Below are 23262 nucleotides of genomic sequence, written 5' to 3'. Positions count from 1 at the left end.
TAAGACAGAGTACACTTGAAAGAGATATTTTGATAGTTAAACAAACTGTCATCGTATGGAAGGAACCAGCTGAGCTGGTAGACAACGAGCTAAACACTAAACATTACGATAATTAGAAAATTCAATTCATTAAACTATACAGCAAACGAATAATAGAATTGAAAATTGAATGGAAGTATTCGTATAGTATGAAAAGATCCACGGTCACACTCAAAGTCACAGTAATATCCTACTTAGTTGACTAAGTCTTTGATCCTAACGCCAATGAAAGACGTCAAATGCTCATGTATTGAATTAACCGAAAATGACATCCTCTAATCAACATCCAAACTTCTCTGCAAGACGGCCATTAATATTATGGCTTGAAGATACAGACAAACACATCAATTTCAAACCTTTGTGGGCCAATCCAGAACCCACCGTCGGTATCTTCAAAACCCATCTTTATAATCTGTTAAAACTATTCATGAATGACAGAAAATTCAATTGTAGGAAGCAAAATGGGGGAGGAAGTTATTGTTCATCAGCAAAGAAGCTATTGGTGGAGATGGAGCAAACAAGATTTCTTACCAGAAGAATCCTTTCAAAGTTGGAGCAATTACAGAACAGCTCTGTCACAGACATGGTTTCGATTCATCGATCGTCTTCAAAGCAGATCATTTGATGAAAATGAAATAGGAGAGCTAAGAAAACGAAGCGAGAATGAAATGAAACGTTGCCTTACTTGGTGGGATCTTACTTGGTTTGGATTTGGTGCTGTTATTGGTGCAGGAATTTTTGTTCTCACAGGCCAAGAAGCTAATGAACATGCTGGACCAGCCATTGTTCTTTCTTACGTAGCTTCCGGCATTTCTGCAATGCTCTCTGTTTTTTGCTATACAGAGTTCGCTATTGAAATCCCAGTTGCTGGGGGATCTTTTGCATACTTAAGAATTGAATTGGGGGACTTCGCAGCTTTCATTACTGCAGGCAACATTCTCCTCGAGAGTATTGTTGGTACCGCTGCTGTTGCTCGATCATGGACTTCTTACTTCACCTCACTTCTGGACCGACCCGACAAATCTTTGCTTATCCACACGAATCTCAAAGATGGATACAATCTTCTTGACCCTATAGCCGTTGCGGTATTGGCGATTGCTGCAACTATAGCGATGACAAGCACGAGGAAAACTTCATATTTGAATTGGATTGCTTCAGCTATTAATACAGTTGTGATTCTATTTGTTATAATTGCAGGTTTTATTCATGCTGATAAATCAAATTTGACTCCTTTTACGCCTTTTGGAGTTAAAGGCATTTTCCAAGCTGCCGCAATTGTTTACTTTGCTTATGGAGGTTTTGATAACATTGCTACAATGGCTGAAGAAACTAAAAATCCATCAAAAGACATACCTTTGGGATTGTTGGGATCGATGTCGATTATCACTGTGATATATTGTTTGATGGCACTGTCGCTTAGTATGATGCAGAAATATACTGATATAAACCCAGACGCAGCTTACTCTGTTGCTTTTGAGAGGGTTGGAATGAAATGGGCCAAGTATTTGGTGGCTCTTGGTGCTTTGAAGGGGATGACTACTGTTCTTTTGGTTGGGGCGCTCGGGCAAGCTCGGTATACGACTCACATTGCTCGAGCTCACATGATTCCTCCTTGGTTTGCTCTTGTCCATCCAAAGACTGGAACTCCCATCAATGCTACACTTCTGATTGCCATAACAAGTGGCTGCATTGCTTTCTTCTCTAGCTTGGATGTTCTAGCAAGCTTGTTGTCGGTCAGCACGCTCTTCGTCTTCATGATGATGGCTGTGGCACTTCTGGTAAGGAGATATTATGCAAGAGGGGTCACTCCACGGCTAGATCAGTTGAAGCTTTTCATTCTCTTGATACTCATCATTGGTTCCTCCATGGCTACTTCTGCATACTGGGGACTTTATCCAAACGGTTGGATAGGATACGTTGTGACTGTCCCGGTTTGGTTTCTGGGGACTTTGGGGATTGCTTTGCTTCTGCCAATGCAAAGAAAGCCGAAAGTTTGGGGTGTGCCATTGGTACCATGGCTGCCAAGTTTGTCGATTGCGACAAACATCTTTCTCATGGGATCTTTAGGTCGTGAGGCTTTCGAAAGATTTGGAATCTGCACATTGGTGATGCTTATCTATTATGTTTTCTTTGGTCTTCATGCAACCTACGATATGGCTCATCAACAAGATAAGTTAGTTACCCAAAAGCAGGTTAAGGAGGAAACCCCGCCCAGTGCAGTTCCTTAGATTCAGAACATGGTGGAAAATAAACTGGATTTCAGTTCCAAGGCAATCAACTTATCATACTTCAACCTGATATTTGTAATCATATAGTTTTCTTTTTCATTAAACAAAGCTCTACTGAAGAAAATTATGTATCAATATCCAGTTGGTTTGATCCTAAACCTGGTAATGAATTCTAGTCACTGCCTATTGGTTCTTTCCCACATAGAAGTATCAGTTCTAGTAATGCTTTTCATTCACAGATTACGTGTTTTATGCGATTTATTTCTGGAATTTTCCATGTATAGTACGTATTAATTTGCTGGAACCAAATACATTTGTTGAAAACATTGATCATAATGATGAATAGAAGTCATTACAACCGTGAGGAAACTGGCCCATAACCTAAACTTTGTTAAGAAAAAACAACAAAAATAACTGACAGGAACAAGTCCACTGTCATTGACTCTACTTGTTGCGCTTGGCCGCACGCCTGCCTTGGCCCTTCTTAGGTGGTCCCTTACCACGACGCTTTAGCATTTCAAGCTTGGACAAGCGCCTAGCAAAGTAGATGGAAGATAATCAGAATATTGGGACAAATCTATGCACAGAAAGATAAAAATGCGGGGCAAAAACAGAAGAAAATTGAATGAAAAGACATAAAATTAAACACCGGCTCATAATGTTTAAAAGCTTTGGTAATCGATATGCAACTAAAAACCCAGATGAGTTTTGTGCTTGTTAGAGAATGTAATATGTCTCTAGAAACATTTGAAACTCAGTTACTGAACTGCTCCGTCATGTTGATTTCCTTCTCCAAACAACATTAAGATCCTGATATTAAGGTAAAGAAGCACATTTCCCTTAAGCTTGGAAGTCTCAATCCACACCCCAGATTTGGTTTTTTAAACAATGCACTGCTGATTGAAACCTACTTTTGCTAACTAGAAAATTCACTAGTAGACAGTAGTATGTATATATCTCAAGTTCCCATTTCCCACATGAAGCCAACGTTTCTAGAGTGTTAAATTGGTAATTTCAGAACATGCAAGAACACTCATGCATGGACAAATATGGCCTTTCTACAAATCACTGCTTGTCCTAATATCACTCAGTATATTGACGGAGAAAATCAACAGCTGATGCACAAGAAATTTATTCAAATGATATGTCTAGCGCATGGCAGAGTCAGAAATAGAAAGAGAGCATACTCTTGTTCTAGGCGAGCCATGACAAGAGGATCATCCTTCTTGATGTCATATGGATACCACTGGGATACTTTGTCACCAATGAGTTTTTTGCGCAGAAGCTTGTGGGTAGATCGTTGACCTGTTGGGTTAAGTATGTGACCAAATATCCTTGCCCTTGCTTCTGTCACTCCCTTATTGACTGCTGCGGCAATCATACTCTTCAGGCTATTTGTAGCCATTCTCTCTTCTGGCTTTCCCTACGTATATCAACAAAGAAGCACCTGAGGATTTTAATTTCAAAGAAAATAATGCAAAAACATGTCGTTCATTAGAAGCTTCAGCTGATGAATTAATACTTTCCAACACCAAATTTACAGAAACTACTTCATCAGATAAAGATAACCAAGAATGTGAATGAGCTTTTTTTTTTTTAATAACAAACAAACGATTTTCAAGGAGAAAGAATGTAAATGAGCCTTTTGTTCAACCTTCAAATAGAAAGTCTCACCTGCAATAATAATTTCCTGTAAGTATAAAGTATCCAGAAATATGAAACAATTCAATGAAGAATCATATGAAAATTGGACTCGATCGACAATGAAACTTAAAAGCTCATAAACCAAACACTTCACACTCCTTGAGAGTGCATCCATATCAAAACCGGTCATTCTCAATTGCTCTACACACAGTATGATAATTAATAGTTGGTAATTGTAAGAAGCTTACGAGAATAGAACAAGAATTGAAGCCAAAGTATTCCCATTACCAATAAGAATTTGCAAAAAAATTAAAATGACTGCTTCAAGCCCACAAATCTGTTCTTACTAGAGATAATCCTAGAAATAAGAAATAAACCTGACATGCGATAATTATCACTATAACAAGAATAGAACGTAAATTAGATGTATATGCAGGTTTTCACAAGTGCAAAGCTTAGTCAAGAAGCAAAATTCACTGAGCAGTAATTCACATCACAATGCCGAATCCCTCAAATTCATCTTCGAATCCTTGAGGGACCCTATTTTAGAAATAGTTCAATATCGAATAAGACCAAAATGATTTGAAATCTTGTTTTGATTAAAAAAAAATTAGAACCCCATCCAAAATTGGTCGGATTTGGGAGCTGCAACGGCAGAAGATTGAGAATGCGGAAGTGAGCGAAGGAAGAGGTTTAGGTTGACTTGTTTTCATTTCGTTTACTTGAAGAAAATATGGAATAGAAACAATAGTAAATGAAATACATACCAGTGACAGAGAGAAACTGAAAGTTTGAAACTAACAAGATCGGAGGGGGAGGTAATCGCCGCCGCCGTCCAGAGATCATAAGCGGAGGATAGAGTCGATATTTTTTCTTAAAACCCCTTTCTTCAGTAAATCTTGGTTTGGTTTGGTTTTCTTAGGTTTGTCTAAACCGAACCCAACAATTTTTATTTGAAAAAAATGCAACGCCATCGTCTGTGAAGTATATGGTAATATTTTTAAAAAATTATAAATATGATAAAGTTAATTAAGGATAAACTTTCTGTTTCCTAATATAATGGGCTTGAATCATTGATACACAGAATGTGCATGTTTATGCTAAATAGTAAATACTTTTAAACTAATTGTTATGTTGGTATAATTTCCTTTATAAGCAAGATAATTTTCATAAGAATTCACTAAACATCAACCAGGCTAATTGGTAAATGAATAATTTTTTTAATGTTTATGAAAAAAAAAATACAAGAATCATGAAATAATTTAAAGCTTAGAAATGAAAATTGTGATTTGATTGCAAATTAAATTTAGAAAACCTAACTACGAAACTTATTTATATCATTAGTATGAGAAATTTATTGTATTTTATTAACTTAATCCTACTACTCCATTGAATATATTTTTTTTAGATATTTTGAAATACAGGAAAATGATTAATTTGTTTAGATAAAAGTTATAAGTAATATAAACAAACATATATACATATATATATACACCGAGAAAGTTATGAAGTTATTCATAAATTATGATATTTTGATATCTTAAAATTAACTCAAAATAAGAATTGAATTTAATAAAAAAATTGACTCAACATAAGAAAAGTGACTTTAATAAGAAAAAAAAGAAAGTGTGAGCTCACATGTAATATATAAATAAATAAATAAATAAATAAACGCTTTGACGCATGCGTAATATATATAAAAATTTTCTTCGAATTGATGCTACAATTAATAAAACATCTATGACTATTAAGTGAATTTACTTAAGCTACAGCAAAATCTTTACATGAACTGAACACAATTTCATGCAGCTACCAATAATATCTCCTAACATCAAATTGCAATAGAAAATTTTCAAAACTAGAAGAGTATCCGCTCTTGATAAACATCCAATGCCTTGATGACTTTCTCTATGAACAACTTTCGATGCAATCTATATCTGCAGGGGGTAAGAGCTCCATTGTTAGCCACAAAACAAATGGGACCCTGACGAATCATTGTTAGAATCGATAATTAGCTTAAGAAGAAAGAAGATAATGTGTACTTGATCGAGGCTTCTAGCGTCCTGGTAGCTTGTGACATTGAATCTGTTAGTTGTTTCCAGCAGCAACACAACAAGGTATTAATATCTTCGAATATAAGATCTTGAGATTTTATTTCCAATGGTTTTAGAAGTCAAGTCAGTTTGGGTTTTTGGCCGTTCACTAGAGAGGCCTTTAACTATGGGAAAGGCAAGGACTGCAGGGCGTACCTAGCATTTTTTGGTCTTTATCTGATGTGGTCGGAAATGCTGCGAGCATCCGTTGGCACTCTTCTTGTAGCTCTTTAACTGCTTTCCTCTCCCTGCTTGGGCTTGGCGGGATATCCCCATCGGACCATGAAGGCAGAGATCTTGCCGCTGCAATTACTGCTCCGTCAACAAATGTATCTTCCTTGCTAGATAAGCGACCTGCTATCGTTATTTTGTCAGTTTGTTCAGTACTTTGTTTAATTACTAATAGCCTTTTCCCCTTATAAAAGAGATAAACAAAAAGAAAATTCTCATCAACCATACCGTTGTAGTAGTAATTTTCAGGAAGCCCAGCTATATTGAAAACAGATAAGAATGAATCTAGGTGAATACATGCATTGCTGGAGAACTCGATCATATCCCAAGGGTTCTGCAGTTTCCCAAGTTAGATGTTAAAACCATACGCTACAAATACCAAATCCATGTCAATGATGATAGAGTACGAAATTGAATGAAAATTTCAAACTTGCAATGAAATAGATCTAGCACACGTGTTTTTATTCAGAGCGCTACTTAAGCAGTAAACACACTATTTTCTAGGGAACACAATCTTCTTCTGCACATGACTTGAAATAAATTGCATCATTAACTCAATTATATTTAGAAAGTGCTTGAGATCAAATTACCACAGGAGATGAAAAACCATATCTCTGCAGAAACATGTTGTTCTGTTGCCCATTCATGTAATTAACGGTCATCTGCGAGTTAAACAAGAGATAGTGTAGACTATTACATTTACAGGTAGGCACAGAAGCAATTATCACGAAAATTGAGTTCTAGGCTTCTAGCATTAAATGTTAATGTTAATAGGTTTATTGTATAGTTCTGGCAAGATGAAGTTGCAAATTGTATCAGGTTTTATTTACTTGGGCCAAAATATCTTTTATAAGTAACACAAATTGATACTTCAAGAAAATAGACAATGTCAACTTAAAATCCCAAAAAGAGTGATTCCTTTCGTCTCTTGCTTACAAAAGCATGAACAACCAAGACAAAGCCCAAAAGAAAAATTCTCATATCATCCCCCTTTCACAAGTATGTATGAACATTAGGAAGAGTAAAACCATCAACCATCTTTTATTTTTCCTGTTCTTTGGATGTGGAGAGTTGGTCAAATTATGCAATAAGTTTAGCTGTCTGCATGCAGAACTAAATTTGGTCTTTTTGGGATGGTGGCCTATAGGAAAAACTAAGACTCTTTGGAAAACTGTTACTAGAGATATCTTTTGGTAAACTTTGATACGAAGAACAATAGAATTTTCAAAGGGAAACACAAATTTTTGTAGCTTTTGGAAGGAAGTATAGCACACCACCTCCAGTTGATAAAACTATAAGCTGCCACACTACACAGTTTTTTATGTTCCCTTTGAGTGTTAAATGCTGGATTGTAAATTTTCCTCTAATCAATGAACTTCTTGCAATGACACAACCAATATCCTTTCATATAAGATTTCCAAGAAAAAAATCGTTTTAGTTGTGCAGGGACATTGCTAAATTTGAATATAATAAGACAATGAAAAACCTCTTGCCCTTTTTTGATCTGCTGCCCAGCATTTATCATCACCTCAAGCATCCGATCCTTAAAACGCCAGTGAAAAAAGCAATTGGGTTGAAAAGAATGGTTCAGCATATCTGCATAACATGGTTAAAAATTACACATTTTATGACATAAAAAAATTAACATAACAAACTAATCCTGTGATGCATTCTGAGGCATCTTAGCTTTTAAATCCTAATACATAATACTCAGCAGAAAGTTTACCAGCATAAGGAATTAGCATATTTGCATTTTGTACTAGGGCTCCAATTCTTGTTTCCATGTTTATGCATCGCGATTGTGCTATACTCAGAGCCCAAATGAATCTTTTAGGATCTCGAGCAAGCCTCTTAATTTTAAGAGGTACACCACTATGCTGTAGTATAAAAGAAACAAGGCCATAAAAGAGCAGCGGGCACATTAGTATAATGGAAAATAAAAAGCACACTACATTCATGTAACCGAGAACATTTACCCAGTTCCTTTCCCAGAACTCTAAAGCACGACGTTGCTGATCTCTGATGGTTGAAGCAAGATTTTGATCCTGCAGCTCCAAAAGTTCTTCCTAAAATGCATTAGAGATTTTATGTAATGCAAGTTAATCATTAAAGAACCGTGAAACTAATAAGAAATGGATTGACCAAAGGAAACGAATAATTGACTTTAAAATAAGAAATAACAGAATCTTTAAAAATAAAACAAGTATTTGGAGCAACCACTGGAGAACAAAAATTCCAATATACTTCATTAGTACTCTAATTAAGTTGCATTCCAACGCTTCCTACTTTCTTTTACTTGAAATGAACCATAGGTTGATTCATTAAATTGTATTATATCTCCATTCTCCATAGTTGGCACAAAAGATATTTTCATCACATAATCATCAGTAGAATAATTTCACTGTTTATTTATACCTCAGAGGCTAGAAGCAAGCTTGTACATTCGTCAATACTTGGTAGAAAATCACCATAGAGCTGCCAAAAGTTGTCATCTCGATCAAATGCATACAACAGAAGACACGCTAACCTTAAATCCCAATCTGTCTGCCATCAGAAGATATGCCTTATATGAGTCATTTTTAAACAAAAGAACAGAATCAATAAAACTAATAACAAATAATCATCTAAATAATATGCTAAATGATAACTGGAAACTTATTCAAACTGAATAGGATAAAATATCAGGGAACCAGGTAGGAGCTAAGCTAGAGACATTGATCAAATCAGCTAAACCAAAATAAAATAATAAAATGAATATTTCAGTTAAAATAACAAAATCAAAAGCAAAAGCAAAGCTTAGCTAAGAAATATTATCTTCAATCTTATGTAAAATTGGTTTACCTCTGGATTTGTCGAGTTAATAATATCAAATATTGGATGACCCAGTGGAATTATATCGGGGAAAAACATCCACGGGAGTTTCTGGCTTATGGTTAACATTAATTCTAAAGGAATTTCCATGATTACCTGTGAAGCAATACATAAAGAAAACACCATTCTTAGTTATCACAACCAAGTAGCATGTTATACTCCATGTATTTGAGCAGAACTGAGAACTTTAGAAGGAATGCATAAAACTGACCCTAGCACGACGAAGAGGTTCAACATCTTTGGAAGCATAAACACCAAATCCATCAGGTCCTTCTTTGAATTCAATTCCATAAGCTCGCATACTTCTAACATATCCTATCTTATAGAAATCAGGGTCTGCTGGTTCCAACTACGGAAGTTCAATAGTCATTAAGATTCAAAATTAACCCAACGCAAGAGGATGTCAAAGCATTGTACAAAATCATTCGTGGAAGACGAAAAATAAATGGTGGGTGTAGAGGAATTTCACCTCAGAAGGAGATTCGTCCGCTTTGGGAGGTTGAAGAAGAGGAAATGCAGGGATTCCAGTTGCAGCTTTAATCGGCCGGAGTCTGGCTTTAGGGGAAATGGAAGAATTGTTGGTGAATCTTGGTGACGGAAAAGACCGGAAATCCTTGACCTGTATTCAAAATAGAGAAAAAGAAAAGATGAGAGAGGAAGGAGGAAGGTTTATTGAGATGGGGAGAAAGGAAGAAAGAACCTGTGGGCAGGAAATGAAGCGGTGAGTGGGTTGATGGAAGGAGATGGAATTCGCCATTTTAGGTACCGTTCCGATCAAGTGCAGAGCAGAGCAAAACGTTATCCACTTCACCTCTCTGCTTTCGTGTTCCCTCTCATTTTTCAAAGAACGGCACAGTGTAATCTAATGTTTCACTTCACAATCTGTTTAAATATGTTTCTGAACATAAATTTCAATAGTTATTCATTTCAAACATAAATTTTCAATACTTAGTTTACTTCAAAGATAAGTTTTCAATAGTTATTTATTTAATTTATGTAATTTCTTTCTCTAATATGTGTGCAACAAATCTAAATTCGATAACGATCCTATCTTCCGATTTTTAACACTCAAGTACTCGACGAGGGCTTAAAATCAAGACTTATGTGATTAATTTTCCTTTCTTTTTTGTAATATTCAACACCTCTTTCTATATATAATTTTCTCTCTTCAAATGTAAAAAATGGTTTTGATAATGGATGTTAAGTTGTTTAGTTTATCAGATTGAAATAAGTTAATAATTAGAAATATGATTGAAATATGTATTCGAATTTAAATTTCATACGGAACATAAAAATGTCTCGAAGTTAACCGATACAATATTCACATTAAAAATAAAACAAGACAGTGTTTTTTATCAAGTTCAAAATTGCTGACGAGTACATTCAAACTTTTGACTGGAGTTTGATGTTTTTCTTCCCTAAACTCGAACGAGTGAGACTTCAAGTTGGAACGCCCACCTACTTGTGTCTTAACGAGTTTGAATTAGGTAATGCTTAGTACCCACCACCAACTGAGAGAACTTTGCGAAGATTCTATTGAAACCCCATGTCCAAAATGATGATACTAAACAGAGAAAAAATTATGTAGTTAACCTCCACTTGGGTTGCAGGGACATTTAACCACCATTATGTTACATTATACCCTCAATTTCTGCAGCTGTTTATCCCAGTTTGTAACATTTGATGTGAACTTGATGCTCAAGCCTTTCTACTTTGAAGATTTGTGAAAACTATGGGGTCCTGCATCACTGCCTTTCCTCTCCCTGGAAATTGAATACACCGGTAACGACCAAGTTTCTCTTCCTTCTCCAGGAAAGGAACCTGATACTGCAAGATTTTGAACTCTTAGATTAGCACCCAGCTATATAAGAAAAGTAACTAAAATTTAAAAGCTATTGAATCGCTAATCATGTTATACGCATAAGTTGATGAGTTATGAAATATTTTCCCTCCATTGTAAACTTGAAAATTTGTTGAAGCTGAACAAGAGAAAATGTCACTACTTATCTATCAAATTTATCATAATCCATCAACTTTAACCTGTCTTATCCATGCTCACTTAAACATAAACAATCCATAATATCTGTTTTTGTTATTCTTCTTTCTCTTCTCCTTCTAGCTACATGCTATCTAAGCTTTAAGCTTTCAATTATATCAATTCAAGTTGCAAGAAGGATGCAGAAATTACACTTTGTTGAGGGAGAATGACATGGTTTAGAAGCTTGCCCTTTATTTTTAGCTTATAGTTTAACTAGCTTAAATGCTAATCCTTTTGTGTGGAATTACTTTATGTGGTCTAGCTTTTGAAATGAAATGGCAGCAAATGTCACAAAACTACTCTGCTAATTAACTATACAACACAATACAAAGAAGTAAAAAGAATTCAATATTACCAATCAGATAATTGATACCAAGCTTCCCAATTTTATATGCACTTTAATAGATCATGCAGTAGACTATCCCGTGATAAAGTTGCTGAATCCTTATAAATGCATTGTAAGGTCTGTCTGCTTATGATCAACAAATTGCTTGACTCAATCATCCGCTATATTCTAAATATCGTCAAAATTAGAGTCTAGAGATGGTGAAAAATTAATAGAATGACAGAGAGCAAATGGCTTACCAGAAGATCTTCTCTAGTCTATCCAATTGGTGATGATACGATTCAACAATTCCGACACCCTTCGAAGATGGTCAATTGTATTCTGATCGCCAACGAAATTCAAAGCATCATTAAACTCCATGGCTTCGGGGATCATCGCTTCTTTCAGCAAAGACCTAAAAACCCAATTTCTCAAATCGCAATCCGGAACCAAATTCGAATCAATCATATTCCTGAGAACCTTCAAAGCATCAAATGTCATACCCTTCCTATAAAGTCCCGCAATTAGGGTTTTATAAACCCTCTCTTCCGGCTTACATGGCGACCCCGGTCTCAGCATCCAATGGAAAAGCTTCAACGCCTCCTTGGATTTCCGGCGTTTGCAATAAGAGGAAATAAGCATAGTGACGATAGGGGTTGAATAGAGAAGGGCATTGGGATGGTGCTTAAGACGAGTGAGGAGGGACATTGTGAGGGCAAAATCGGACTGGGAAGCAAGTGAGTGGGAGAGAACTGAAAGGGAAAGAGAGTGAAGTGAAGGATTGGTGAGGAGAGTGGCGTGGAGAAGAGAGATAGCAGTAGAAAGGTGGTTGTGGAGACAGAGACGAGGAAGAAGGAGATTGATCCTTGTGAGCTCGTCGTGGGTCAGAGTGGTATTGGGTTTGGTGGCTATGGAAGCTGATGGAGAATCGGAAATGAAGGAGGAAGAAGAAGAAAATGGAGAAAGAATGGCGGGAATTTGAAAGCGGAGGAGCTCTGGTGAGAGTGGAAGACGTTGTAGGGTAAGAAGCTGTTGCCGTATTCTCTTCATTTCCTCTCAGACTCAACTCGACTCTGCTCCTTGCAAAGTCTCATTCAAAGACTCTGCTCCTTATATATTTTTTCCCAAATCAAACCACTCCTTGATTTTATTATTGAAAAATGGTTAAATCACAAATTTCGTCAATTAAATTGATTCTAATATGTCCAATTTTAAACCGTTAAAAAGTATTGTGGAAGTGTTTAAAACAATAATATGTATATTTTGGAGTCAAACAGCGTCAAACCAAGGCAATAGTGAGCAAAAATATGAAGTTGACACTATGAAGCTTCGATGCCACGACGCCGAAAAGGCAAAATGCCTTTGTCTTTGCATAATTGGCCAAGCGTCACGACGTTGCTCTTGGGTGCCGTGACACTCCGAACTTGAAGCAGATGTCTGGCGCAGGCATAGCATTGAGCGTCGCGGTGCCGTACCTTCTTTTTGCTGCTAGCCGCATTCATTCGGAAATCCAAAGGACTTCCACCTATTTTCTCCCTATTTACCTCCTCATCTAGGAATTCTAACACTGTCTGATTCCTTAGGTGGTCGCTTTGCGCCTCTTGAGCGATTGATTCCTTTTCTTCCTTGCCTTCTTCTTTCTTATCTCTCTCACTCTTCTCTTTCATACTGAAGATCTTAAAACTCACTTCGCCTCCTTGATTCATCAAATATTTATTATTTGTTAAGTATCCTATTTAGATAGAATGCCTTCCATAACGAAAACACTAATTCTTTAATCCACTTTTTAATCTCGAATAACTCTTCATTGTCCGACATATGGATGAGAGTCTTTTCTAGCTTTAAGTTTCTTAGATTCTCCATTTATTTCTATGAATTCATCCGAACTTGAATTTATTTCTATGTAATCTTTGGTTCCGTTCACTCCTTAAATATGATTTTGTTATATGTTTGGACGCATGAGAAATATATGGTAGCACTTGCTAATTTTGAGTGTTGAGTTTGATTGAAATGAGACTAGTTGACAGATGGAAAGATGGGATTGTGAGAGTTTTTTCTACTAGAATAGCAGTTGCTCTAATACCATGAATAAACTAAACACACGATCAAAAGAGAATGATATTTGTGATAATTTTATTGATAAACAGATAATTAATATTTTTACACAAATGTGAATAAGCTACAAACATGGAAAGAATAAATTTTGTGAGGGAAAGAATAAATTTGTGGAGGTCAGAAAAGAAAAATGAGGGAGAGTCATATTTTTCATTCAAGACAAAATAATTATGGAGAATTTAAGCAACATTTATGTCAAGGTTAATTATTTAGATTTTGAGTTAATTTGATTAATTCGAATTTGGTGTCAATTTGATTTTGAGATGCTTGATCTTACAGTGTATAAGTGAAAAATACTAAGTGTATTTGTAGTACTTCAAGTGTATCAAATATATCACGTGTGTCAATAGTATAAAATTTGTTGAGTGTACCAATGAATCATAACAAGTTTATTAGCAGTGCATCAAGTGTATCAAACTCATCGGTGAAGCCTTTAAGAATATCAAGACCTAAAGAATATTAAGTGTATTAAGAAAAAATCAAATATAACCAGAAGTATGAAGTGTATCAGAGATGTATTGAGTACATCAAAGAGTATATCATAGTGCCTCAAGTGTATCAAGATTTAAAGGTCATCAAGAAGTGTCAAATGTATATTAACTTTATAGATGAGTTGGATTTTGTTTTTGTTATTTCTATGAATTTAACTTTTATAACTTGTTTCACTTTTTTTTTTTTGCAAGTGCCCGTGATAAACTTATTGACCAAGTCAAGGTGGTGTTTCTAATACACTGATCCAAATAATAAAAAATAAAAGAAATCCTTATAAGAAAAACAATACAATAATTTAAAAAATAAAAGAAAACCTTAGAAGAAAAGCAATACAATAATTTGAGGCTTAAAAGTAAATAAAGATAACATACTATTAATAAACTTAAACACGATGGATATTTCAAAATTTTACATTTCTAACTTAACTTTAGTCACGATCTTAAGAAACACTAAAGAAATTAGAAGCCCGAGAGAAGAAAGTCACATTAACACCATCCCAAAAAACAAAATTTATTTCTTTGACCCAAGAAGTGTGTCTCTCTCAAGCCCATCAGAATTAAAAGCCCCGAGGAGAATCTCCAAAAAGATCATCCGACAAGCCCAAACAACTTGAAGAAAAGAGTAATTGGAATGGATAATTATTTTAGAAATAATAATTAAGGATATAACAACATTTTAAAAAAATTGCAAATGTAGCAAAATTATCGCCGATAAACTTGTATCACTCATAGATAGATCAATATTTACAACATGGTCTATTGGTGATAGACTTCTATCATTGATAGAATTTGACAAATTTTACTATATTTACAAAATTTTTAAAATATTGCTATATATTTAATTATTTTGAATCTAATAACTAAATTTACAACTACCTTGAAGAAAAGAGGAAAGCAAATTTATCGGGTTAAGAATCCAATTAAGCTGGTTGAAGTGATGAAGGAAAACGCACGCAAGGATAGTGGAAATAAAGTACAATCAATAATGAAGTCTTTGACATGGTAGGGATAAATTTTACAGATGATTTAGGCTCCCTCTTTCCTATCACAGACGATGTAATCTCAAGCCCAGAACATTTCTCTCCCATACACTTTCCTCCATCAACAACTCAATCGGATATAGTGAAAGACAGTGTTGGCCCCATGATGATTAGTGACAAAGAAGAAACTTGTGATATGGCTAAACTAGCTTTAAATGTTAACGTTGAATGTGATAACAATGATATGATTGTAAGCAATGTTTTGAACTCAATTGATATGGGTCTGTATCAAATGGGGCAAATTGGTCCCCATGAAAGTTATATGCTGGAAACACTAGAGGATTAAACTCTCCCTCAAAATTAAAAGTAAAAGTGCTCAAATAAAAATTTTGCTTTGTTATCTTCCTGATTTTGTGATTATTCTGGCTGAAACCAAACTTCAAACTGTAAAAAAAAAATCAATAAATCTTTATGAGTTCTATCAGTATTAAATGACATTATGTTCAAGCTGTTAGGGAATTCATGTGGTATATTAATCATGTGGGATGATCATATTGAGAAAATTTTCTCTGTCTCCATTAAAAATTCTTTTCCAAATGACTTAAATAATTACAGTTGGTGGCTCATTGCTATATATGAGCCGAATGGCAAAAGGAACAGAGATGGTTTTTGGGTTGAACTTGAAGAGCTTAAATCAATATGCCTTCCAAATTGGCTTGTGGGAGGAGACTTCAATATATGTTGTTAGATGGCACTCGAAGACCACAGCAAAAAATTCAGCTACATTTAACATGAAAAAATTCAATGCTTTCATAAACAGCTGCAATCTAATTGATCCCCCCTCAACAATTCTAAGTATACTTAGTCGCATCTCAGAAATCAGCCCACAATATCAATTAAGACTTGACAGATTTCTATACACTTTGGATTGGGGAAGTTTCTTTGCCTCACTTTTCAAGAACTCTTTCTAGAGTAACTTTAGATCATTTTTCCATTGATTTCTTAAATCAAACAACTTAAAATGGGGCCCATCTCCCTTTAGATTTACTAATTTTAAACAGAACATTGAAAAGTTGGTGGAACATAACAATACTGCACAAGAAGGCCATTCTGGTTATTCCTTTCATGAGGAGACTAAAGCAGGTATCATCCACCATTAGAAAGTGGAACAAAAATCTCATAGAGGCAAATGAAGAGGAAAAGAAGGCATGGATAAAGGAAATTGATTCCATAGACAAGATGGAAGAAGAAAATAGTATTACTGAACTCCATATCATGCGATAACTGCTATCAAAACAGACCTAAACCAATTGGCTCTCAAAGAAGCACAAATTTGGGCTAAAAAATGCAAAAGATTGTGGAATTTAGAGGGGGATGAAAATACAGCTTTCTTCCATAAGATCTGCTCGACTAGACGAAGAAGAAGTTTCATCTCTAGTATATCTACAACCTTTGGGGCTCTTTGTACAATAGATGAGGAGTTCGAAAAAGCCTTGGTCACTTTAAAGACATTTATATTGATAATAGAAGAGATCTTTGGCTCATTGAGAATTTATGCTCTGGAATCCCATTTCAAAGAAGACTCAAGAAAACCTTTGCATTCCTGTTGCTGAAGAGGAGATGCATAGTGCACTTAAATCATTCTCAAACAATAAATCCCCTGGACCCGATGGATTCACTATGAAAATTTTAAAAGTTGCCTGGAACTTTATTAAAGCAAATATTCTAGAGATTTTCAAAGATTTTCACAAACAAAGCTGTGAACAGCACCTGTATTGCCCTTACTGCAAAGAAGGAGAAATGCTTTATGACATCCGATTACAGGCCTATTAGTCTCACAACAGCCTTGTACAAGCTCATTGCTAAAGTCGTTGCGGAAAGACTCAAAACAACCCTTCCAGATACCAGAGAACCAAATGGCCTTTTTGTTAGAGGAAGACAAATTACAGATGCCATTTTGATTGTAAATGAAGCGGTTGACTTCTGAAAAACAAAGAAAGTTAAAGAGTTTGTTATGAAGCTTGACATTGAGAAAACATTTGATAAAATCAATTGGAATTTCATTGATTTTATGCTTTTGAAAAAAAGTTTCTCCCTCAAATGGAGAAACTGGATTCGGCAAAGGGATCCCATTTCACCATTCATCTTTGTTCTTGTCATGGACTATCTGAGTAATCTTCTCAAATTTCTGGAGGTGCAAAATAAAATTAGGGGAGTTAGATTTAATGGGGATCAAATCTCACTCATCTTTTATTTGCAAACGATATTTTACTCTTTATTGAAGATGATGAAGAATTGATTGAGAATATGAGGTATGCCATCCATCTCTTTGAATTTGCCTCGGGCCTCAACGTTAATCTTAGCAAATCTACCATCTCTTCTTTCAACTGTGACGTCCAAAGAACCAATTTTGTGGCGGCTAAATGGGGTATCTCCATACAGTTTCTGTCTATTTACTATTTGGGAGTTCCATTAAGGGGTAATCCTCCGTCAAGAAATTTCTGGGCTGATGTTATTGATAAAATGCACAAGAAAATCAATAACTGGAAATACTCCTCCCTCTCCAAGGGTGACAAAATCACTCTTATTAACTCTACTCTTGCAAGCATTTCAAATTACCACTCATCGATCTTCAAAGCTCCCATATCTGTCTACAAAAATATTGAGAAAACTTAGAGAAACTTCCTCTGGAGAAGTTCCAAGGAGAAGAACAATATTCACCTCATCAGATCGCCGATCATTACTTCTCTTAAAGACAAGGGTGGTCTCGACATCAATCGTGTTTTGGACACAAACTTTACATTCCTGTATAAATAACTTTGGAGATTTTTAGATGAAAAAGATTCACTTTAGAAACGCATTGTATTGGCAAAATATATATGACCAATCTTATATAGGTGATATTCCTACCAAAGGTAAATTCAACAGCCTTAAAGCCCCTTGGAGATCAATCATCAAAGGTGTTGAATGGTTTATTCCTCAAATTAATGAAAAATCAAGAGTGATGAATTGCTCTTCTTTTGCCATAGTCTTTGCCATGATCACAGTTCTCTTTTCCTACACAGTCCTAGACTATATGCTCTCACAACAAAAAAATGGAACTCTATCAAAGATCGATGGAATACTGATAATCTGGAATATGATTTATTTCCAAGAAGATCTCTGAGAAGAGTGGAACTGCAACTCTAGAATGAGATGAAAATCTCCCTCAATACCCATGTGCTAATTTGTGGCAAGGACTCTCCTATTTGAAGTTTGAGTACAAATGGGAGCTTCACCATTGCCTCCATAAAAAATGTGTAATTCATGACAAAAATCAAGGGGATTTGAACAACATTGACCCGGGTGATATATCACAACCTCTAGAAGTCTACAATCCTAAAAAAATTCAAATTCTTCATTTGGTCACTCCTTTATGAATGCATCAACACCGCTGAAAATCTACAGAGAAGACTTCCATCGTGGAGTTTGAAACCATCTTGGTGTGTTCTTTGCAAATCAACTGATGGAGACAAGAACCACCTTTTTATCTCTTGCCCTTTTGTAAATGGTGTTTGGGAAAAAGCTCGAGCTTTGTTAAATCGATCTTTCAATTATCAGAATATTGCCTCCCTTTGCAAATATATTTGCAAGTCTAAATCTAAAGCAAAGAAGCAAGTCATCTTCTTCAACATTGTTGCAGTTTCCCTTTGGTCAATATAAACAAGAGGATTTTCAATGATGAAGAAAAATCTCTCTCTGTTGTATGGAAAGATGTTCAAGCTTTAACTGATTTTTGGATCGGTCCATCTCCACTTTTCAGAAACTACTCGACCAGTTGCATAGCTTTAAATCTCAATGTTTTTTAATTCTGGTTTTCGGGTCTCTTGGGCTTCTCTCTAGTCTTTTTGTACTTCCTTGCTTCTTGTACTTAACTCATATTATTAATGAAGCGAGAATGGTGATAGTGTTAAAAGAGTGTCTGCCTAATGAAAATGTAGTGGTATACCTACTGGTCCATGATATATATGTATATATATATTTAAAAAAAAACAGAAGAACTTGAAAAATTATTTATGCAATAGCTGTGAAAGATGTGAAGCTTTGAAGGTTTTTTTTTGGTTTTTTACCGTTCTTTCCCTTTTTGTTTTCTTATGTAGTAGCCAATTTTTATTGTATGAAAAAATCATTCTCGTTAAATATTGAGTAAAGAAGAAAAATGTTTTTCAAATATAAGTAATTAAAAAAATCCTTACAAATATGAGACCTTAGCTTTATTATGAAAAAAATGTGTCAAATGAAATAACTCACTAAAACGTACAAGTATAATAATTCATTTGCTAGTTAAGTGAAATAATGACATGTACGATAAAGAAATCTCTATCCAATTTTACTTCCTATTGATTAATTAAACAACTCACTTCATCCTTTCATCAACATGATTATAATATGGATGATAATAATAACAATAAAAAAAAAGTAATTAAAATCGTCCGTTCATTTATTATAATCAATTATCAAAATCCACAGCCATAATGACATACATGCATAAAAACTAAATTTGATGTAAAAAAAAAAAAAGCAACACATTTCTTAAAATTTTCAATCTTAAAAATAAATTTGATCCATTTGCTGCCCCACCAAGAAATTACAGTTTTGGTTAGTAGCTTCATCGTCTCCATATAATCATTCTCCTCAGACCAATTGTAAGAAAGGCAATTGTTTGGAGTATGTTATAATTGACACGATCCACAACTCGAAAGTAAAATAATCTCCTTGCTTCATTTGTGGAAATGGTAAAGAACAGTATGTTGATGCCGAATGGAAAACCAATTGCCATACTGATATAGAAGCCAACCATTTCCGAGTCATTTTCAGCTTTGTCGTCTTCTTCTTCGCTTGTGGAAATTGGTACATTGCTTGAACTTTCATCACCTGGACACTTGATCCGACTTAGAGGAGGCCCACATAGATAAGGATTACCTTCATAGATCGAGGGGTCTTCCAGTGTTTGAAGCTGATTACCCATCGGTATTCTTCCTGTCAAATTGTTGAATGACATATTCAAATGTGTCAAGAAATTTAAAGATGCTAGGCTGTCGGGAATCCTTCCAGAAAGATAGTTGAGGGAGAGATCTAGTGTTTCTAAAGTCTTCATCGCCCCAATATTTTCTGGAATGGTACCCACCAGAGCATTCCAAGATAAGTTTAGAGTAACCAATTGAATGAGCTTTGTTATCTCCTTTGGAATTTCACCACTCAATTTATTCCTTGAAAGATCTATCGTCAGAACAAACTTAACAATAGTGTTGTAGTATTCAAACTCTCTTCCTTTGGTAACCAACCTTGTATTTTCTTCATATGAGTAACTGATCGCTGCTTTGCTATAATAATTCAATCCTAATCCAACATTGTCATCATCATCGCCATGGACAAAAGCTGACCAATTATACAAACAACTTGGAAGTTCACCAAAAAGACGATTGTTTGATAGATCTAATATACGAAGAAAATGAAGATTGCACCATTGTCTTGGAATGGTTCCGCTGAAATTATTAGACCGCAAGTTCAACAATCGTATTTTTGACACAGCTACTCCTATCCATGAAGGCAGGTTTCCGTTTAAGAATCCATTTCCTGAAAGATCGATGCTCTTGAGTAGTGAACAATTCTGCAAGGATTCTGGAATTTCTCCATGCAAATTGTTGTTCTCTAACTTTAATACATTGAGCGATGTTGACAGACCTATTGTGGTTGGAATGTTTCCGTGTAGATTATTGTTGGCTAAATCAACACGAAGCACTAATTTGAGTCTACTCCAATCATCAAAAATCTCCCCTGAAAGTTGGTTGTCTGACATTAACAATATACCAATGTGATTCATTGTTTTAATGGATGATGGAATTGTACCATTAATAAGGTAATTCTTTGACAAATCTAATTCAAACAAGTTGGGCATCGAATCATTGATAGTTAAGGGCATAGGGCCCCACAGTTTATTGTTTCGTAGATTCAAGTGTATTAGATTTGGATAAAGGAGGGGAGTTGAGTCATTGAGAAGTTTTTGACTTTCACCAACAAAATTAGTATGATCAGGTATGATGAATAAGTGGGACAAGCTCATATTGAGCAAGTTGTTGGACAAATCCAATGTAGTGACTTGAGAAGATATGCTAGAAATCCACTCGTATGGTATAGAGCCAGAGATCCCAACATCGGTGAGAGTGATGTCAACAAGTTGAGTTTGAGTTTGAAGCCAAATTGGAAACTGTGGACCAATGAGACAATTTTCCAAATAAAGAACCTTCAGTTTGAATGGAGGAATCCAATCGCATGAGATATTGAAAACAAATCCTTGTTTATTTTTTGTCTTGAAGGTGAACATCTCCAACTTTGTCAAATTTACTAAGTGTGTCTCTGTTATGGTTATATTCTTCCATGAATTTTGGTAATTTCTGAACTCAACTAAGTTTGAAAGTTGTCCAAAACTTAAAGGTATAGTTCCATTTAAAGAGTTATATGAGATATCTAAATATTTTAACAATATCAAATTACCTATTGAATTTGGAAGTGAACCCCACAATTGATTACCTAAGAGATTCAAGGTTCTTAGGTTCTCAAATGTTCCCAATGAATTTGGTATCTCTCCCACAAATTCATTTCTTGACAAGTCCAAGGATTCCAAACTATTCCGGGTACAATTTGAGAAACTATCCAAAAACTCTTCAAGTTTAACCTTAAAACTACTGTATGAAAGGTCCAAAAGTCGTAATTTGCAAAGATTTTGTGGAGAGATTGGTGGGTGATCTCCAATAACACTAATTTCGCTATTCAATGCTAAGTCTAGGTGTTGGAGATTTTTCAATTTTATAAAATCATGAGGAATTGTACCTTGAAAATGATTGGCACTCAGATAAAGCGTTGAAATGTTAGCAAGGTTAGATAGCCACAAAGGTATGGAAGAATTTATCCAGTTACCTGATAAATCAAGGACTCTAAGTGAACTGAGATTTAAAAAGGTAACTGAAGAATCAAAACTTGAAATACCACACTGACTTAAGCGTAATTCTGACAAAGAGGAGAGTCCACCATTAAAAGCATGCATCCAATTTGAAGCTTGGACACTACTTAAATTCACCCCTCCAAGATTAAGGTACTCAAGGGATGAAAAACCAGAAATCCATTGCAAGTTTTGAACATGCAAACTAGGCCATTCGAAAAACGCTAGATTCCAAGTAGAAAGATCCAGATATTTCAAATTAGATAAATTTCCTAGATAAATGGGAACTTGTCCACTAAAATTTGCAAAAGAAAGGTTGAGGTACCTTAGGCTCGTGAGCATCCCAAAAAAATATGGAATTGGAGCACCTTCAAAATTATTTAAACTTAAGTCGAGATAATTCAAATGTTTGAGCTCAAGTAGGGAAGAACTTATTTTCCCTCTCAAACAAGTCTTTAGGAATTCTTGTTCAAAATCCTCGGGAACTTTCCATGGTTGTTTCTCATCCACACCAAACCTAATAGATGATGGAGAAATGGTAGAGCCCACTGAGTTGTGTAGATCAATTTCAATGACTTTTCCAGAAATGAGATCACAAGTAATGCCAAGCCATTGACAACAATTATGGCCAACCCAGGAAGAAAGACGAGCAGAAGGATCTGATAAGCCTTGTTTGAAGGAAATCAAGGCTTCCCTCTCAATAGAGCTACAGTTATTATTGGAAGTATAATCACCAACAGTAGTAGTTGAGGGCAATATTACAAAAAGCAGCCATACTAATGAGACATAACAATTTATGAAATGCTTATCGGCCATATGCGAATTCCAATAATTTTCACAGAACACAGAATATATTTTTGCAGAATTTGCTAATCAATTGGACATATATATATAAAAACTCTTTAAGGCTTGTTTTAATTTTAACTAGTGAGAGAAGCTAAAAGTCGTGTGGAAGTGAACCCAATTATGTCACATAGACTCATTTTTCACGCATGCCTCCAAAATATGGATATATAATTATTATCTTAATTGGAAAACGTATTCTATTAATTCTATTAATGATACACACTCCTAAAATAGAGCATTATTTGATTGCAGAAAAATATTGAAACTATTTATAATTATAATAAATTATTAAAAAAAGAAGAAGAAGGTAACAAACAAAAAACACTACTTTGAAGAAAACAAAAATAAATAAGTTTGAACACACACTCAAGTGTGAAAGTGC

General features: G+C 35.1%; 5 protein-coding genes across 8 annotated transcripts; 1 reads left to right on the top strand and 4 right to left on the bottom strand.

Moving 5' to 3' along the window:
* Nucleotides 1-404: 404 nt before the first annotated feature.
* On the top strand, nucleotides 405-2467 carry LOC101219013 (cationic amino acid transporter 5). Its single transcript, XM_004145085.3, has one exon. It carries the CDS (start codon nucleotides 471-473, stop codon nucleotides 2265-2267), a length of 1797 nt encoding a protein of 598 aa, XP_004145133.2. The 5' UTR covers nucleotides 405-470; the 3' UTR covers nucleotides 2268-2467.
* A 32-nt stretch (nucleotides 2468-2499) lies between these two features.
* Nucleotides 2500-4835, bottom strand: LOC101219254 (28S ribosomal protein S33, mitochondrial). Of its 3 annotated transcripts, XM_031890137.1 has the most exons (4): nucleotides 4679-4763; nucleotides 3922-3941; nucleotides 3455-3690; nucleotides 2529-2802 (listed from the first exon to the last, which is right to left on the bottom strand). In XM_031890137.1, the coding sequence occupies exons 1-4, from the start codon at nucleotides 4755-4757 to the stop codon at nucleotides 2712-2714; spliced, it is 426 nt and encodes a 141-aa protein (XP_031745997.1). In that variant the 5' UTR covers nucleotides 4758-4763; the 3' UTR covers nucleotides 2529-2711. The 3 variants fall into 3 exon arrangements, with proteins under 3 accessions (XP_004145134.1, XP_031745998.1, XP_031745997.1); XM_004145086.3 differs by lacking the exon at nucleotides 3922-3941 and having other exon boundaries at nucleotides 2500-2802; nucleotides 4679-4835; XM_031890138.1 differs by lacking the exon at nucleotides 3922-3941 and having other exon boundaries at nucleotides 2525-2802; nucleotides 3455-3714; nucleotides 4679-4802.
* A 740-nt stretch (nucleotides 4836-5575) lies between these two features.
* On the bottom strand, nucleotides 5576-9983 carry LOC101221505 (protein PLASTID TRANSCRIPTIONALLY ACTIVE 14). Of its 2 annotated transcripts, none has more exons than XM_031890136.1 (13): nucleotides 9807-9983; nucleotides 9576-9725; nucleotides 9318-9455; nucleotides 9077-9202; nucleotides 8651-8779; nucleotides 8212-8301; nucleotides 7962-8112; nucleotides 7722-7831; nucleotides 6826-6897; nucleotides 6464-6569; nucleotides 6161-6361; nucleotides 5954-5996; nucleotides 5576-5848 (listed from the first exon to the last, which is right to left on the bottom strand). In XM_031890136.1, exons 1-13 carry the CDS (start codon nucleotides 9861-9863, stop codon nucleotides 5770-5772), a joined length of 1452 nt encoding a protein of 483 aa, XP_031745996.1. In that variant the 5' UTR covers nucleotides 9864-9983; the 3' UTR covers nucleotides 5576-5769. The 2 variants fall into 2 exon arrangements, with proteins under 2 accessions (XP_031745996.1, XP_004154058.1); XM_004154010.3 differs by having other exon boundaries at nucleotides 6161-6358; nucleotides 9807-9982.
* Nucleotides 9984-10352: 369 nt separating this feature from the next.
* On the bottom strand, nucleotides 10353-12592 carry LOC101221738 (putative pentatricopeptide repeat-containing protein At5g59900). Its single transcript, XM_004154011.3, has 2 exons — nucleotides 11730-12592; nucleotides 10353-10933 (listed from the first exon to the last, which is right to left on the bottom strand). The coding sequence occupies exon 1, from the start codon at nucleotides 12517-12519 to the stop codon at nucleotides 11743-11745; it is 777 nt and encodes a 258-aa protein (XP_004154059.1). The 5' UTR covers nucleotides 12520-12592; the 3' UTR covers nucleotides 10353-10933; nucleotides 11730-11742.
* Nucleotides 12593-19703: 7111 nt separating this feature from the next.
* On the bottom strand, nucleotides 19704-22850 carry LOC101218073 (receptor-like protein EIX2). Its single transcript, XM_011654041.2, has one exon. The coding sequence runs from the start codon at nucleotides 22848-22850 to the stop codon at nucleotides 19704-19706; it is 3147 nt and encodes a 1048-aa protein (XP_011652343.2).
* Nucleotides 22851-23262: the final 412 nt, after the last annotated feature.

This window comes from Cucumis sativus, chromosome 1 (genome assembly GCF_000004075.3).
Source record: "Cucumis sativus cultivar 9930 chromosome 1, Cucumber_9930_V3, whole genome shotgun sequence".
Lineage (NCBI taxonomy): Eukaryota > Viridiplantae > Streptophyta > Magnoliopsida > Cucurbitales > Cucurbitaceae > Cucumis > Cucumis sativus.
Note: the sequence above shows the minus strand (reverse complement) of the source record. Positions and strands in the feature narration are given on the sequence as shown.